This window comes from Schistocerca gregaria, chromosome 4 (genome assembly GCF_023897955.1).
Source record: "Schistocerca gregaria isolate iqSchGreg1 chromosome 4, iqSchGreg1.2, whole genome shotgun sequence".
NCBI classification, from domain to species: Eukaryota; Metazoa; Arthropoda; class Insecta; order Orthoptera; family Acrididae; genus Schistocerca; species Schistocerca gregaria.
The window spans coordinates 573,652,082-573,669,159 of NC_064923.1; the positions used below are offsets into that span (position 1 = coordinate 573,652,082).

Genomic DNA, 17,078 nt, shown 5'->3' on the forward strand with positions numbered 1-17,078 from the left:
TGCCCGCCATGACAGTGAGGAGAGTGCAGAGAAATATGATCCTGAGATCAGTGGGGGCATACAGAACTACACCGGGAGGAGCCCTGTTAGTTATTATGGGGCTTTGCCCCCTGGATATCAAAATTCGGGAGCAGGCCGCTTGGTACTGGACTAAAAAGGGGAATTTGGAAAAAACCGAGGAAATTCTGGGCAGCAGGACAGAAAATAAAGTAGAAATTAGGAAAAAAGGGGAGCTGCTATGGCAACTTTCGTGGGAAACCGAAGAAACAGGGCGTCGTACCTTTGAGCTCCTACCAGATGTTAGGGAAAGGATGGAAATGTCACATTTCGATCCATCCCGGGGACTCATCCACTTCCTCACTGGACATGGACCGTACTCGACATATCTATGTCGATTTGGTAAAAAGGCGACACCTGCGTGTGACTGTGGTGTTCCGGAGGGTACTCCTGACCATGTAGTCTACGAGTGCCCCCTTTTCAATGATGTGGCCTCAGTACTGCGGGACCAACTACCACACAACGACACTTTTAGACTAATCAGACATCGCGACACTTTCGACATCATAAACAAACTGGCTAACGCGGTATCTCAGAAAGTCCTAAAGGACTACCTGAAAGACCTATAGTAGCACAAAAAGAGATAAACCAGGACACAGATAGAGTATGATACCCTACTCCCAAACCGCCTGGGCGCGGAAAGGCCGACTTCCTCAGTCTGAATCCGCCGCGCCACAGGATTCTGGGGGGGTGGGGTGCAGCCTTACCAAACCAGACAACGCACCGGACTTGACATCAGGATAAGTTAGTTGTAGGACTTAGTTTTTAGATATTATTATTAGTAACCTGCAGCGATCACCATCTCGGCCTGCCCAGTGTCAGGGGCACGCTCATTGGGGTTAGCTCAATGAGCAAGGCTCTACAGTAGGTTTATATAAATTAGCTGACACAACTGTAACGCTGTAGGATTAGTAACTAGTCTAAAGATTAAATGTTTGTAGTAGACTAACAATAATGTTGCCCATTGCTTACTGTTCACTTATATACTAACTAGTTACTACATAGAACTTAGAATTAGCTGCTAATTACCCTTGTATAACTAACTTGGCCCACTAATCAAATAAGGCAGTGGGCTAGATGTAAAATTAACATTGTTTATGGAAATAAAGAATTTTTTTTTTTTTTTTTTTTTTTTTTTTTTAACAGCACTGTCAGCTACCGGGGATCGTCCCTCACGCCACTGCTCTATAACTCGTTTGATTCGGACAAAACCGGCAGTCTACTGATCACAGTCCGAGGAACGTTCCAGAGTGTATTGCGGGGATGGCAATGTTTCCAACATAGCGACGGACCCAGTGCGTTGAGCTTGGAACATCCTGTATTCAGAACAATTAGAAAATAAAATTACGAGGGAGTGAGATGGAAGTAACGAGCACAATCATTTTAGTAACGATAGTACACCCATACAGTAAAATATATGTTTGTTTTCGTGGCCATCTTCTGCAGCAGCTGTTATAATCATTCTCAAGCCAGTATACCGGGGGCAATACTCACGTCCATCACAGAGAACAAATGAATAAACGTAAACACTGCAGAGTGCGGAACATTTAAATTACAGTAGTGAAGTTTCAAACAAGTGAGATGAAGTATGTGCGACTGCTACGGTCGCAGGTTCGAATCCTGCCTCGGGCATGGATGTGTGTGATGCTCTTAGGTTAGTTAGGTTAAAGTAGTTCTAAGTTCTAGGGGCCTAATGACCACAGCAGTTGAATCCCATAGTGCTCAGAGCCATTTGAACCATTTTTGAGATGAAGTATAATAACACCAATACAACGTAAGAAAAAGTTGGTTAAAATAAGGCGAAATATTGCCAAGAGTGAATATGTAAACAAGTTTCTTTCGACTTCAACCTCCGCTAGCAACGAAGAAAAATGCAATAGTTTGCAGAATATGTAAACAAAAGGCAAAAACACTGTAAGTTCAAAATGGTTCGAATGGCTCTGAGCACTATGGGACTCAACTGCTGTGGTCATCAGTCCCCTAGAACTTAGGACTACTTAAACCTAACTAAGGACATCACACACATCCATGTCCGAAGCAGGATTCGAACCTGCGACCGTAGAACACCGTAAGTGAATTACACTCCAGTTGTATGAGGGAGTGCCAAAATGTAGGGGCATATTATGCATCCATGTATCCAGTAGGACCGCAGAATATGTTTTATAATTAAAAGTGAAACGCTTCTAATAAAAAATGGCCTTCATTTGCAGTAAGCTACAGACGAAAAAATCACCAATAATTAATAATAGATTAAATATGGGTATACGTACCGGGCGGCTAGACATTATATTGATCAGTGTCTTCTTTACATTGTGGACTCTGAAAACACTGGAAAGCATTTAAAAAGTGGGTGCATTGTGAATTGCTATTCAGCTGTCTACTGAAGTTACACAGAACTTAACTGTCGCTTTGCAGAATTCTATACTTATTAATAAAATTTCTTTCTTTCTTATTTAACTGAATGACAGTCTCAGGTCTTAGTCTTACAGTTGATGGTTCCAACTGTAATATATAATTTACCTGCAGATTTTATGATGACTGGCGATTACAGTTGAACCTCGCCGATAAATAATATAATAATGCATGCACCTGGTAGTGTATAACTGTATAATAAGGAAACTGTGTAATAAGCTAACGTTATCTTCAGATCTGAAGATAACTGCCTTACAGCTGAAACCGATAATTTTACTGATAAAGCCAGTTATTGTTGTCCGATTTAATAAATAAGAATGAATAATGAAAAGTACTCAGGGATGGAAATAGCTACCCACGGACAACCTCTCGAATTGCTTGGCGACAAATATCACTTTCTCTAGCTCCGTGTGATAGGAAGATCAATGATAAACGGAGCTTAGATCGATAGGTCGATGGTTGGTAATTGAATGGTAGTATTCCGACTTCGGAGGAATTATGATAAAGTTCTTTCGTACCGGAAGATACATTCCCAACCGATCGCTAAATGTTCGGAAGACCAGGCAAGGTACACTAAAGAAAAGAATTAAAAAGGGAAAGATTTTAGCTTTGTGTTGAGCCTCTAATAGACTGGTACTTTTTTTAATTGATCTTTTAAATTCCGGCTGGGATGGCAGAGCGGCTCTGGGCGCTACAGTCTGGAACCGCCCGACCGCTACGGTAGCAGGTTCGAATCCTGCCTCGGGCATGGATGTATGTGATGTCCTTAGGTTAGTTAGGTTTAAGTCGCTCCAAGTTCTAGGGGACTGAGTCCCATAGTGCTCAGAGCCATTTGAACCATTTTTGAAATTTTTAAATATTTACAATGTAGAAACCAGCTTCTTGTTGTTGTGGTCTTCAGTCGAGAAGCTGATTTGATGGAGCTCTCGATCCTGCTCTATCCTGTTCAAGCCACTTCATCTCCGAATAACAACTGCAACCTACGTCCTTCTGAATCTGTTCAGTGTATTCCTCTCTTGGCCTCCCTGTATGATTTTTACCCTCCACGCTCTCCCCCAATACTAAATTGATGATCCCTTGATGCCGCAGAACATGTCCTACCAACCGATCACTTCTTCTAGCCAAGTTGTGCCACAAACTCCTCTTGTTCCCAGTTCTTTTCAGTACCCCCTCATCAGTTACATGATATACCCATCTAATCTTCAGCATTCTTCTGTAGCACCAAATTTCGAATGATTTTTTTCTCCTCTTGTCTACACTGTTTATCGTCCATGTTTCACTTCCATAGATGGCTGCACTCCATACAAATGTTTCAGAAAGGACTACCTGACACTTAAATCTATACAGGATGTCTCTTCGTCAGAAACGCTTTTCTTGCCGTTACCAGTTTACGTTTTATATCCTCAAAAATTTCGACCATCATCCGTTATTTTGCTTCCCAAATAGTAAAACTCATTTACTAGTTTAAATGTCCCATTTCCTAATCTAATTACCTTAGCATCACCAGATTTCATTCGACTACATTCCATTAGCCTTGCTTTGCTTTTGTTGGTGTGTATCTTATATCCTCCTTTAAAGACACTGTCTATTCCGATCAACTGCTCTTTCAGGTACTTTGTTGTCTCTGACAGAATTACAATGTCGTCGGCAAACCTCAAAGTTTTATATTTCTTCTCCATGGATTTTAATTCCGAATCCAACTTTTTTCTTTTGTTTCCTTTACAGCTTGCTCAGTATACAGACTGAATAATATCGGGGATAGGGTACAACTCTGCCTCACTCCCTTCTTAATCAATGCTTCTCTTTTATGCCCCTCGACTCTTAATAACTGCCATGTCGTTTCTGTACAAATTGTAAACAGACATTCGCTCCCTGTATTTTACCCCTGCCACCTTCAGAATTTGAAAGACAGTATTCCAGTGAACATTGTGAAAAGTTTTTTTATAAGTCTACTAATGCTAAAGACGTAGGTTTGCCTTTCCATAACATATGTTCTAAGATAAGCGGTAGGGTCCGTATTGCCTCGCGTGTTCCAGCTTACGTAACACAAAAACAATCTAGGCAAACACCATTTTATTGAGAGTCATTGATATAATTTTTCACATCTTACTGGAGTACAATTATGATGTCTTCGATAAAAGCTGTGAGTGAGCTTAGTTTTTTCGAGTTCAGCCAAAAGTCTTTTACAGTATAATATGAGTCTCAGTGGTGTTCTGAGCTCCACGTAAAAGAAAGTTCACAGTTGAAATTAACAACTTGATTGCCGACATCTGCCGGCAAATGACGGATCCGCTCGCACGCACTCTGGTACTAAGCATGAGAAGCTACACTGCTGGCCATTAAAATTGCTACACCAAGAAGAAATGCATATGATAAACGGGTATTCATTGGACAGATATATTATACTAAAACTGACCATTGACCAGACGTTTTCAGTTGGTGAGAGATCTGGAGAATGTGCTGGCCAGTGCAGCAGTCGAACATTTTCTGTATCCAGAAAGGCCCGTACAGGACCTGCAACATGCGGTCGTGCATTATCCTGCCGAAATGTAGGGTTTCGCTGGGATCGAATGTAGGGTAGAGCCACGGTCGTAACACATCTGAAATGTAACGTCCACTGTTCAAAGTGCCGTCAATGCGTACAAGAGATGACCGAGACGTGTAACCAATGGCACCCCATACCATATCGCCAGGTGATACGCCAGTATGTCGATGACAAATACACGCTTCCAATGTGCGTTCACCGCGATGTCGTCAAACACGGATGCGACCATCATGATGCTGTAAACAGAACCTGGATTCATCCGGAAAAAATGACGTTTTGCCATTTGTACACCCAGGTTCGTTGTCGAGTACGCCATCGCAAGGCGCTCCTGTCTGTGATGCAACGTCAAGGGTAACCGCAGCCATGGTCTCCGCGATGATAGTCCATGCTGCTGCAAACGTCGTCGAACTGTTCGTGCAGATGGTTTTTGTCTAGCAAACGTCCCTGTGTGTTGACTCAGGGATCGAGACGTGGCTGCACGATCCGTTACAGCCATGCGGATAAGATACCTGTCATCTCCACTGCTAGTGGTACCGAGGGCGTTGGGATCCAGCACGGCGTTCCCTATTACCCTCCTGAACCCACCGAATCCATATTCTGCTAACAGTCATTGGATCTCGACCAACGCGAGCAGCAATGTCGCGATACGATAAACCGCAATCGCGATAGGCTACAATACGACCTTTATCAAAGTCGGAAACGTGATGGTACGCATTTCTCCTTCTTACACGAGGTATCACAACAACGTTTCACCAGGCTACGCCGTTCAACTGCTGTCTGTGTATGAGAAATCTGTTGGAAACTTTCCTCATGTTCAGCACGTTGTAGGTGTCGCCACCGGCGCCAGCCTTGTGTGAATGCTCTGAAAAGCTAGTCATTTGCATATCACAGCATCTCCTTCCTGTCGGTTAAATTTCGCGTCTGTAGCACGTCATCTTCGTGGTGTAGCAATTTTAATGGCCAGTGGTGTATAAGCGTCGAGCCATGTGGAGAGACGAGCAACAGGAGAGCTTAGTTAGAGGGGCAGTGTGTGTGTGTGTGTGTGTGTGTTCCTATGAGAGAGCCCAGCAACCTGCCAGACGGGTCCCGCCGTCAGCCCGCCGGTCCCACTCTACCTGATCCTTCGCGCACGTGCACTGGCGCGCAGGTGGCCGGCCGCTGGCTGGCTACCACAAACAGCTTTCATCTCGTGGCCGCTCACCGGCACCCAGCTCTGCATCTGAGGAGGACGTTCGGTGCTCGAAACGTTCCACTGAATAAAAACCAATCAGTGGCGGCTGCTTTGTAAGAGCATAACAGCGCGTGGACACCTTAACTTTTGACACCTTGCGGATTTATTGGACTATTTTTCTTTGAACGCTGTTAAATATAGATACGGTAATTCGAAATACACGGCACTAAATCAAACGCACTGTCCTACTGTTCCACTAGACTCGGGAGAACTTACCATAAGGGTCGTGAGCACCCCTTCACTTAAGCACGGTTTAAGGAGCTTGTACACATGCGCAATTGGTGTGAAACAATTGCCTTCGGACCAAATACATACGGATTTCGTGGCGTGGCGTGCACTGCTAGCCCTGTAGCAACCTTGCCTAGCCCTTACCACCCAACTGCTAGTTTACGCATTGCCAATAGGTGCTAGTACACTGCAGCAGACTTTCATCTACGGTTGCCTTAAATACCGCTAGGTGGTAACACACTCCATCGATGTACTGAAATTAGATCATCAGTATATGTTACAGTTTGTTATATTTTGTGGGATTCTGTAAGAGACACGACACATAAAGTTTTGGGTTTTGGATTTTATCGTAGAGTAATCCATTCGAGACGCTGAGAACCATGAAGCACATCATCCTCGAATGTGAGTCTGCAGCATTTATAAGTGCTTCTGACATCTGTTGGTCTTATGCTTTATCTGTAATGTAGGCCCACATTGTACATATATTTGAACTTTCACGAAAAGCTGTGGTTCAAAAATGGTTCAAATGGCTCTGAGCGCTATGGGACTTAACATCTGAGGTCATCAGTCCCCTATACTTACAACTACTTAATCCTAACTAACCTAAGGACATCACACACATCCATCCCCGAGACAGGATTCCAATCTGCGACCGTAGCGGTCGCACGGTTCCAGACAGAAGCGCCTAACCGCTCGGCCACACTGTCCGGCACGAAACGCTGTCTCGCTGGTTTTTCTGACAATCACTTAAATAGGGGGGGGGGGGGGGGGGGAGCGTGTTTAAAGACGGGTTGCTTTTGGCCCTTATGGCTCACAGCGCCTCATTTGTATTCTAGTATAGTGGCCTTGTTGGAAGATAGTACTACTTGAATATGATCACTTCCGCAAACGCCAGTATGTTTTTGTACAGTAGTTGGTTGTCTACTGTGCGGGCATCGCCTTTCCTCTGGAGCGTCAGCATAAACTCTGTTGAACCTGCATTAAGCGCTAACAGAAAAGGAAATTACCAAGAAAAGTTAGCAGCAAAGAAACTAGGGCATTCCAGGCCAGATTCGTTGTCTGAGAAAGTGACAAAATCTAGTAAGCGTGACTACAAGCGAACATTTAACAAACAAGTGTATCATAGCGTAAGTCCTTATGTGAGTGCAACGTAAGAATGCCATATTTTCAGCGCAGAAGCTAATTCGTTAACTAATACAAGAATTAGGGATCTTGTACATTTGTCCAAAGAAATAAAAAAGAACGAAAACTCCCACTTATACAAAAATGCGAAACGGTGAGTGGCGAAAGCTTAAACATTATTTCTTGTCATAAACTGTACTTAATTATGCATGAAATAACAAAATTCCACAAGAACTATTCTTTCTTTTTCAGACAAGTTATGCACATTATCATTGACAGCTGCTGAAGTTGTATAAATAGATTGATAAGCATAACTGTTACACAGCAGATGCTGTGTCCATCTCTTACTCTCCCCTCTCTCTTCCCATCTCATCCTCCTCCTCTTCTCTGTCCACATCCTCCTCTCCCTCTGCCTGTTCCTCTCCTCTTTCTCTGTCTCTCTGCCTATCGCTTCCTCTCCCTGTCTCTCAACTGCTCTTTCCTTTCTCGCCGGCCGCGGTGGTCTAGCGGTTCTAGGCGCTCAGTCCGGAACTGCGCGACCGCTACGGTCGCAGGTTCGAATCCTGCCTCGGGCATGGATGTGTGTGATGTCCTTAGGTTAGTTAGGTTTAAGTAGTTCTAAGTTCTAGGGTACTTATGACCACAGATGTTGAGTCCCATAGTGCTCAGAGCCATTTGAACCATTTTTCTTTTCTCTGTCCGTCTCCCCCTCTTCCCTCTCTCCGTCCATTTCCCCCTCCACTGTCTCTGTCCATCTCCTTCTCCTCCTCCTATCTGTGCCTGTCTCCCCTTTCCTCGTCGCTGTCTGACCATCTCCTGCTGCCCCTCACCTCTCCACATTATCACGCTCACTCCAATAGAAGACTGGCGGGTTTTGCACTTACAGTATTTCTTTCCAGATTGTAACTAGTTTGTGTACCAATTTTGATTCAAAACTTTCCCAGGGTTTAAGGATGAGCGTTTTACCTATGGCGTTGCTCGCATACGCACAAATCTAATTTATTTCTCATATACTTCACATGTATTTGTACACTCATTTCACCTATATGCCTAGAGAATTTCATTCTACAGTTTCATTTCCACGCACCTCTATGTATATAACGACGTATCTCCTTAACTGTGTACTATACACTGACATAATTGTGCAGGTACATCCAGTATTGTATGTGGCTAGTGTCTGCGAAATATGTTGTGAATAGAGTTACCAGTAAAGAAGTAATAAATTTAAACCTCATGCATGATGGCGCAGTTTTCCACGCATGTAAGTTTATGATAGATATCCTAAACTAAGTGACGTAATATGATATATTTTTCTAGGTACATTCAGCAGCACATGTGGATAGTCTGCGAAAAATGTTGCAAATAAATTAAAACGTCTTCCATGATTCGTTAGTTTTTCACAAATATCAGTGTTTATGAGGTATCTCCTGAACTAAGTACTGTAATTTTTCTCGTACATTCAGTGGTATATGCGAATACTATCTGCAAAGTCTATCACGAATACAGTCAGTAGTAAAGAAGTTGTAAATTAAAAGTCTTGCTTTATCCGGCAATTTTACGGCATAAACAGCGAGATTGTCGTAAGTGAAGAACTGTTTCCTTTCATCATTTTACTGGGATCGTCAACAAGAAAAAGTTTCTTAAAGGTTTGAAAGCATGTGTGACGTTTGTTACAAGTCCCTAAGTGCTTTCGCTCTCAAATACTGGATGACGTAAGTACGAGTTTTCGCGCGTCGTGGGGCTACACCGCTTTTACACCCCCACCCCACCCCACCCTTCTGATAGGGGGGAGTTTCTTACCACCTCCGTGATTCTTTCCAGATGAAGAGTGATATGTGTGCCAGGTTTCGTTGAAATCGATCCAGTGGTTTAGGAGATGTGAAACATACGAACATATTTACACACATACTCGTATACACACAATAGACTGACGGAAAAAAATCGTAACACCAAAAATAGTTAAAGTTTGGTAATAATTTGTCTAGGTAAAATGTCTAAGTGAATGGCTCTGAGCACTATGGGACTTAACATCTGAGGTCATCAGTCCCCTAGAACTTGGAACTACTTAAACCTAACTAACCTAAGGACATCACACACATCCATGCCCGAGGCAGTATTCGAACCTGCGACCGTAGCGGTCACGTGATTCAAGACTGAAGCGCCTAGAACGGCACGGCCACACCGGCCGGCTGTCTAAGTGACGAACAAAGGAAGAATGTTGGATGGAAGTGTGCAAATGTGCATGCATTGTGTGTACATGTGCCGGATATCAGTTTGTGGAATGGAGTTCCATGCCTGTTGCAGTTTATCAGTCAATACAGTGACGGTTTAATGCTGTTTCTGAATGACACTGGAGTTGTCGCCCGATGATGTCCCAAATGTGCTCGACTGGGGACAGATTTGGTGATCGAGCAGCCAAAGTTAACGTGTCGGCACTCTGCAGAGTATGGGTTACAAGAGCGGTTGTGGGCGACCGTTAACCTGTTGGAAAACTCGCCCTGGAACGATATTCATGAACGGCAGCACATGTCGAATCACCCGATTGATGCACAAATGTGCAGTCAGGGTGCGTGGGGTAACCACGAGAGTGCTCCTGCTGTCATACGAAATCGCGGCCCAAACCATAACTCCAGGTGTAGGTCCAGTGTTCCTAGCACGCAGAGACACTGGTTGCAGGCGCTCAACTGGTCTCCTCCTAACCGACACACGCCATTACTGGCAACGTGGCAGAACGAGCTTTCATCAGAAAACACAACACATCTCCACCCTGCCGGCCGCGGTGGCCGAGCTGTTCTAGGCGCTTCAGTCCGTAGCCGCGCGTCCGCTACGGTCGCAGGTTCGAACCCTGCCTTGGGCATGGATGTGTGTGATGTCCTAAGGTTAGTTCGGTTTAAGTTCTAGGGGACTGATGATCTCAGATGTTAAGCCCCATACTGCTCAGAGCCATTCTACCCACATTCGGAAGGACAACGGTTCAATCCCGCGTCCGGCCATCCTGATTTAGGTTTTCCGCGATTTCTCTAAATCGCTCCAGGCAAATGGTTCCTTTGAAAGGGCACGGCCGAATTCCTTCCCTAATCCGATGAGACCGATGACCTCGTAGTTTTGTCTCTTCCCTCAAAACAACCCAACCCCAACAATTCTACCAGATTTCCCAATCTGCGCTCTGTGTTGCAGCTGTTTACGAACGACGTGAGGCGTGGGAGTCCTTACTGTAGCTTTGGCCTGCATCGGCGGCCATCTCAGGGCCCCTGTTGCTGCCCCACCAAGCAGCGCGCTCTAAATATTTATGGTCCGCGAGCTGCGCTTTCATCGGCTCCACTTGCTGCATCGCGTTGTTTCCCATCTGCTGCTCTCGTATCAGTATGACTCATGAGACGAACTACAGTACCATGTGATTCTTTTCTGACTGACGGTGCTGTAAAGAGTATATAGTGTATTGGCTCACAGAGGTGAACACGGCGCAGGCCCCCCTACGTACGGCCTTTCAGATTCTAAGAAGAGCGTTTGGCAAGGCATGTGCCAGAAAAAAAAAAAAAAAAAAAAAAAAAAAAAAAAAACCCACACACAGGTCTCACGGATAGTGTGGGTTCACATGCAAAACGTCTGACCTCCATTTTAAAACTACTTCCGACTTAACCGAGAGGAAGTTCGTAAAATCAAAAACTTTGACACTGTTGCAAAAGAAGACTGTATATGGAGTGTAGAGCCATTGCGACATGAGGGAAAGTAGTTTTGTGTCTCAGGTAATAATTTTTATCTCAGTTTGAAACACAAATGGTCGATGGTTGTCTGACATTGTCAGCAGGAGAGCGTTTTCTGAATTTGAAAAATGCAGTCTTGTTTCTAGATAAGTTGTATTAGCCCAGATAGCTATACATACATGTACAGACAACTAATGTCGACAATTTTTTCAAATGGCTCACATGGCTCTGAGCACTAGGAGACTTAACATCTGAGGTCATCAGTCCCCTAGAACTTAGAACTACTTAAACATAACTAACCTGGGGTCATCACACACATCCATGCCCGAGGCAGGATTCGAACCTGCGATCGTAGCGGTCGCGTGGTTCCAGACTGAAGCGCCTAGAACCGCTCGGCCACATCGGCCGGTTTTTCATCTACATACTTCAACTATTATGCCACTTCATGTAGTGCACTGTTGTCTACTCATGAACATATTTCGGAACAACTTTTGAAGAAGATGCACCAGTCGCAAGTCATATGAAATCATACTTGCGGTAAACACTCGTTTCTGGTAGAATACATTTGGTTCACAGGGTATTGTTGCTGGTTGTATATTGACAGCTGCCAGCACACTGGCGCGTCTTCTTCAACAACTTGCTCCCTTTAAATATGTTTGTTGGGGAGGGGGGGGGGGGGGGTTGTTTGGGGGAAGAGACCAAACAGCGAAGTCATCGGTCTCATCGGATTGGGGAAGGTAGTCGGCCGTGCCCTTTCAGAGGAACCATCCCGGCATTTGCCTGAAACGATTTAGGGAAATCACGGAAAACCTAAATCAGGATGGCCGGACGCGGGATTGAACCGTCGTCCTCCCGAATAAGAGTCCAGTGTGCTAACCATTGTGCCACCTCGCTCGGTAATATGTTTGTGACTAGCTGACAGTGCATTACATGGAGTGGCACAATAGTTGATGTATTTAGATGATCTGAAGAACACAATTTAAATTAGTTGTCTATATATTTATTTATTGGGATCTGGGAAACAAAACCTGTCTACTACCAAGATTAAATTTTTCATAAATAATGGAATTTCTAAATATTGCACACTAACATCAGACATCGACCTTATACAATGCAAATGATCGCAGCCTTATTCGAGGTATTGTAAAACAGATATGTTGAACAAACTTACGTGTGAGGTATTCTAAGAACCATCCCATAGAGATGAAAAGCGCCAAACCATTAGGCCTCATCATTTTTTATTCCGCAATACTTATTAAGCGAACTAGCGACATTTCATATGCAGATTGAGTCAGCCTGATGTGCAGATCAATTATATTTAAAATTTAATCCAGGAGACTGCGGAAACGTACGTTTATTTTCAATTGCAATATAACAAAAGTAATTGTGTAGGTGATTTGTTTCTTTTCTTCCATCTCGACACTTGTAGATATTCCGCTGCCAGTGCTGGGTACAGGCTACGACGATTACTGCGTGATGTGCCAGCTACAAAGCAAAAAAGGAATGTCAACAGAAGAACCGTCCCAAAGCCCGCTGGTTGAAGCGCAGCGCGCAGTCAGAGTCAGCCCCCCCTCCCTCCCCCCCCCCCCCCCTCCCGGTGCGTGACTCATTGTCAGGTAGGGGAGGCTGGGTGTTGGAGGTGCCGATCACTGTGCTGTATCAATTTCCTGGAGAGACTATGTCAGCCAGTCGCACTGTGTAACGTTTTACTGCTAAGGACAATCAGCGAAACGTTTCCATCGTAAAAAGAGGATGCGGTAAATAACACGGACAGTTTTTTAAGCCGTCTTTAAGAAAAAGAAGGCCTTCTAGGGTAGATACGGATCTTGAAAAATTTCTAAAAGACTCAGACAGTCCCTGGGAAAGACGGTCACACGCTTTGGCCGCCCGTTCGGCATTTAGCCCAACATTTTCATTTTTTTGTCTTTTTATGTTCCGATGCTAGAAAACATCGCAAAATGCGCCCAGGATTGGCAAAGTATAGTGACATAAAATTTTTAGACCCAAGTTTCTGGAGGAGGGGTATGAGTACACTTGATTGGTAGGGCTGTATCTTCATATGGTTGTGGGAGTACACGCGGCTTCTGCTTAATCTATTCATGGGCTGTTTGAGAGGCGGGAAACGTCCACAGAATTGATGTTCTCTGCGCTTTCGATTTCTCTTCCGATTCTGCCCTGAGTAGAGTGACTTCAGGCTCTGTTCGCTGTGACGATACTTCGGGTTCCACATGCAGCTGGAACACGTTTGAGTCAGGATGCTCCAGGCGGAGACTTCGCCCAGCAGACTCCTGGTACTGACTTCGTCCGACGACGATGCAGGAGTAGGGATGGGAAATACTGGCCGGTTAAAACCGATACCGGTATTTTAGTTGAGTAATCAGTATTTTACGGTATTTGTTCCGTCTCGGTTGTAACAAGTATTTTTATTGTTTTACTTATAACCGGATGTAAAACTGAAATGTGGTAAAATTTTGGATTTTGAAACAAAACTCTCGATTACAACGTGATTTTTGAGCAGAGATTAAAAAAAATAATGGGATGAGTAGGACAATATTGGCGAATTTTTTGTGGTATTCAGTTCCTCGATTTTCGATAAAAGGATCGAAAGGGGATAGATTAAGTTTTATTTTATTTACGTGCAATCCACGATGATTGCGACAAGTGGAACATCAGCGACCTTGGCGGGTTAATGTATGGTGCGGCATTATGGGAGGAAGGATAATTGACCCCCATTTTGTCGATGGCAATGTAAGTGGTGCAATGTATGCTGGTTTTCTACGTAATGTTCTACCGATGTTACTACAAGATGTTTGACTGCAAGACAGAATGGTGATGTACTTCCAACATGATGGATGTCCGGCACATAGCTCGCGTACGGTTGAAGCGGTATTGAATACCATATTTCATGACAGGTGGATTGGTCGTCGAAGCACCATTCCATGGGCCGCACGTTCACCAGATCTGGCGTCCCCGGATTTCTTTCTGTGGGGAAAGTTGCAGGATATTTGCTATCGTGATCCACCAACATTGCCAATGCATGTGCGAACATTACGGAAGGCGAACCACTCGCTGTTGAGAGGAATGTCGTTACACGTATTTCCAAATGCATTGAGGTTGATGGACATCATTTTGAGCATTTCTTGCATTAATGTGGTATTTACAGGAAATTCTCAGAAATGGTAAGTTCACAAAGGAACATGTATCACATTGGAATAACCGAAATAAAATGTTCAAACGTACCTACTCTCTGTATTTTAATTTAAAAACCTACCTGTTACCAACTGTTCGTCTAAAATTTTGAGTCATATGTTTGTGACTGTTATAGCGCCATCTATCACAAAGCGAAAAAACTAGTCCAACTAAAACATTTTTATTTCTTTGCGTACTACACGAATATGTAATAAAAAATGGGAGTTCCTATTTAAAAAAACGCAGTTGATATCCGTTTGACCTATGGCAGCGCCATCTAGCGGGCCAACCATAGCGCCAACTGGTTTCCCGCTTCAAGCTAGCCAAGTTTCGTTCGTTGCAGTTTTTTCGTTTGACACTTATTTCGTGAGATATTTGGTCCGGTCACGATCAATGGACCACCATGTATAACGTACAAGATCGGACCCAATATCGGTCCCTGTGGTACGCCTGCAGTGTTTATTGCCCCTTTTGGTCGGGCGCACATCAGCTGTAGTGGTTGACGCTGAAACCGCCGCACGGTGTGACGGAGTGCCGGCTGTGTGTGCAGGACACCACGGGATGCGGCACGAGCGCGGCCGGCTGCTGTCGTTCGACGTGTCGGAGGTGCCGCTGCAGGAGCGCATCCTGGGGGCGGAGCTGCGGGTGTTCCAGCAGGCGCGCGCCGCGCCCGCCGCCTCCTTCAGCCTCACCGCCTACCAGCTGGTCGGCGACGACAAGATGTGAGTAGCCCGGCCGAGCGCCGCCTGCTGCCTACTGCCGCGTCACTGTCTTGCCCACCTCCTACTCAGGTGTGGCGTCACTATTATTTTAAACATTGCCGTTTGTTACTGTTAAAGCAATGACAACACAAACATTTTTATTTACACTACTGGCCATTAAAATTGCTACACCACGAAGATGACGTGCTACAGACGCGAAATTTAACCGACAGGAAGAAGGTGCTGTGATATGCAAACGATTAGCTTTTCAGAGCATTTACACAAGGTTGGCGCCGGTGGCGACACCTACAACGTGCTGACATGAGGAAAGTTTCCAGCCGATTTCTCATACACAAACAGCGGTTGACCGGCGTAGCCTGGTGAAACGTTGTTGTGATGCCTCGAGTAAGGAGGAAAAATGCGTACCATCACGTTTACGACTTTGATAAACGTCGCATTGGAACCTATCGCGAATGCAGTATCGTATCGCGACATAGCTGCTCGCGTTGGTCGAGATCCAATGACTGTTAGCAGAATATGGAATCGGTGGGTTCAGCACGTGTATCCCAACGGCCACGTATCACTAGCAGTGGAGATGACAGGCATCTTATCCGTATGGCTGTAACGGATCGTGCTGCCACGTCTCGACCCCTGAGTCAACAGATGAGGACGTTTGCAAGACAACAACCATCTGCACCAACAGTTCGACGACGATTGCAGCAGCATGGACTATCAGCTCGGAGTCATGATGGTCGCCTCCATGTTTGGCGACATCGCGGTGAACGCACATTGGAAGCGTGTATTCGTCATCGCCATACTGGCGTAGCATCCGGCGTGGTGGTATGGGTTGCCATTGGTTACACGTCTCGGTCACCTCTTTTTCGCATTGGCGGCACTATGAACAGTGGACGTTACATTTCAGATGTGTTACGACCCATGGCTCTACCTTTCATTCGATCCCTGCGAAACCCTACATTTCAGTAGGATAATGCAAGACCGCATGTTGCACGTCCTGCACGGGCCTTTCTGGATACAGAAAATGTTCGACTGCTGCCCCGGCCATCACATTCTCCAGATCTCTCACCAATTGCAAACGTCTGGTCAATGGTGGCCGAGCAACTGGCTCGTCACAATACGCCAGTCACTACTCTTGATGAACTGTGGTATCGTGTTGGAGCAGCATGGGCTGCTGTACCTGTACACGCCATCCAAGCTCTGTTTGACTCAGGCGTATCAAGCCCGTTATTACGGCCAGAGGTAGTTGTTCTGGGTACTGATTTCTCAGGATCTATGCACCCAAATTGCATGGAAATGTAATCACATGTTAGTTCTAGTATAATATATTTGTCCAATGAATACCCGTTTATCATCTGCATTTCTTCTTGGGGTAGCAATTTTAATGGCCAGCAGTGTATTTATTGCTTATTCACTTTTGCCAGATTAGGACCTAAGGGACTTTCTTACATGTGACCAGGAACAACACATACAAAAAAATTGCATAATAATAATAATAATAAACAACTTGGGGCATACTAGGGTCGGTTCCGGTAAGGCCGCTCCTGTCCGAACAATTTTTTAAATTTGAAATCAATAATCCGACACAGAATTCTGAATGGCAAAAATATAGTGGTTTCTTTCACTGAGTTCAAAAAAGCCTTTGACTCGGTTGATAGAGAGCCACTAGATAGGATCGTCAGAGAATTTGTGGTGAGAAACAAGCTAGCGAAGATTATCAGAAAAACTTTAACAGTCACGACTTCCAAAGTGAAGTGTATGGGAGAATTTTCCCAACCATTTGAAATCAAGACAGGTGTGCGACAGGGCGATGGATTATCACCAATACTATTTAACTGTGTTGTGGGGAAGATTCTGAGAATTTGGAATTCCGA

General features: G+C 44.7%; 1 protein-coding gene across 1 annotated transcript in view; it reads left to right on the forward strand.

Moving 5' to 3' along the window:
* LOC126267165 (protein 60A-like) overlaps positions 1–17,078 on the forward strand; it is a 156,422-nt gene that overhangs the window by 78,845 nt on the left and 60,499 nt on the right. The window contains exon 2 of the mRNA XM_049972123.1: positions 15,039–15,210. Coding sequence (XP_049828080.1) covers positions 15,039–15,210 — 172 coding nt within the window. The remainder of the gene's footprint in view (positions 1–15,038; positions 15,211–17,078) is intronic.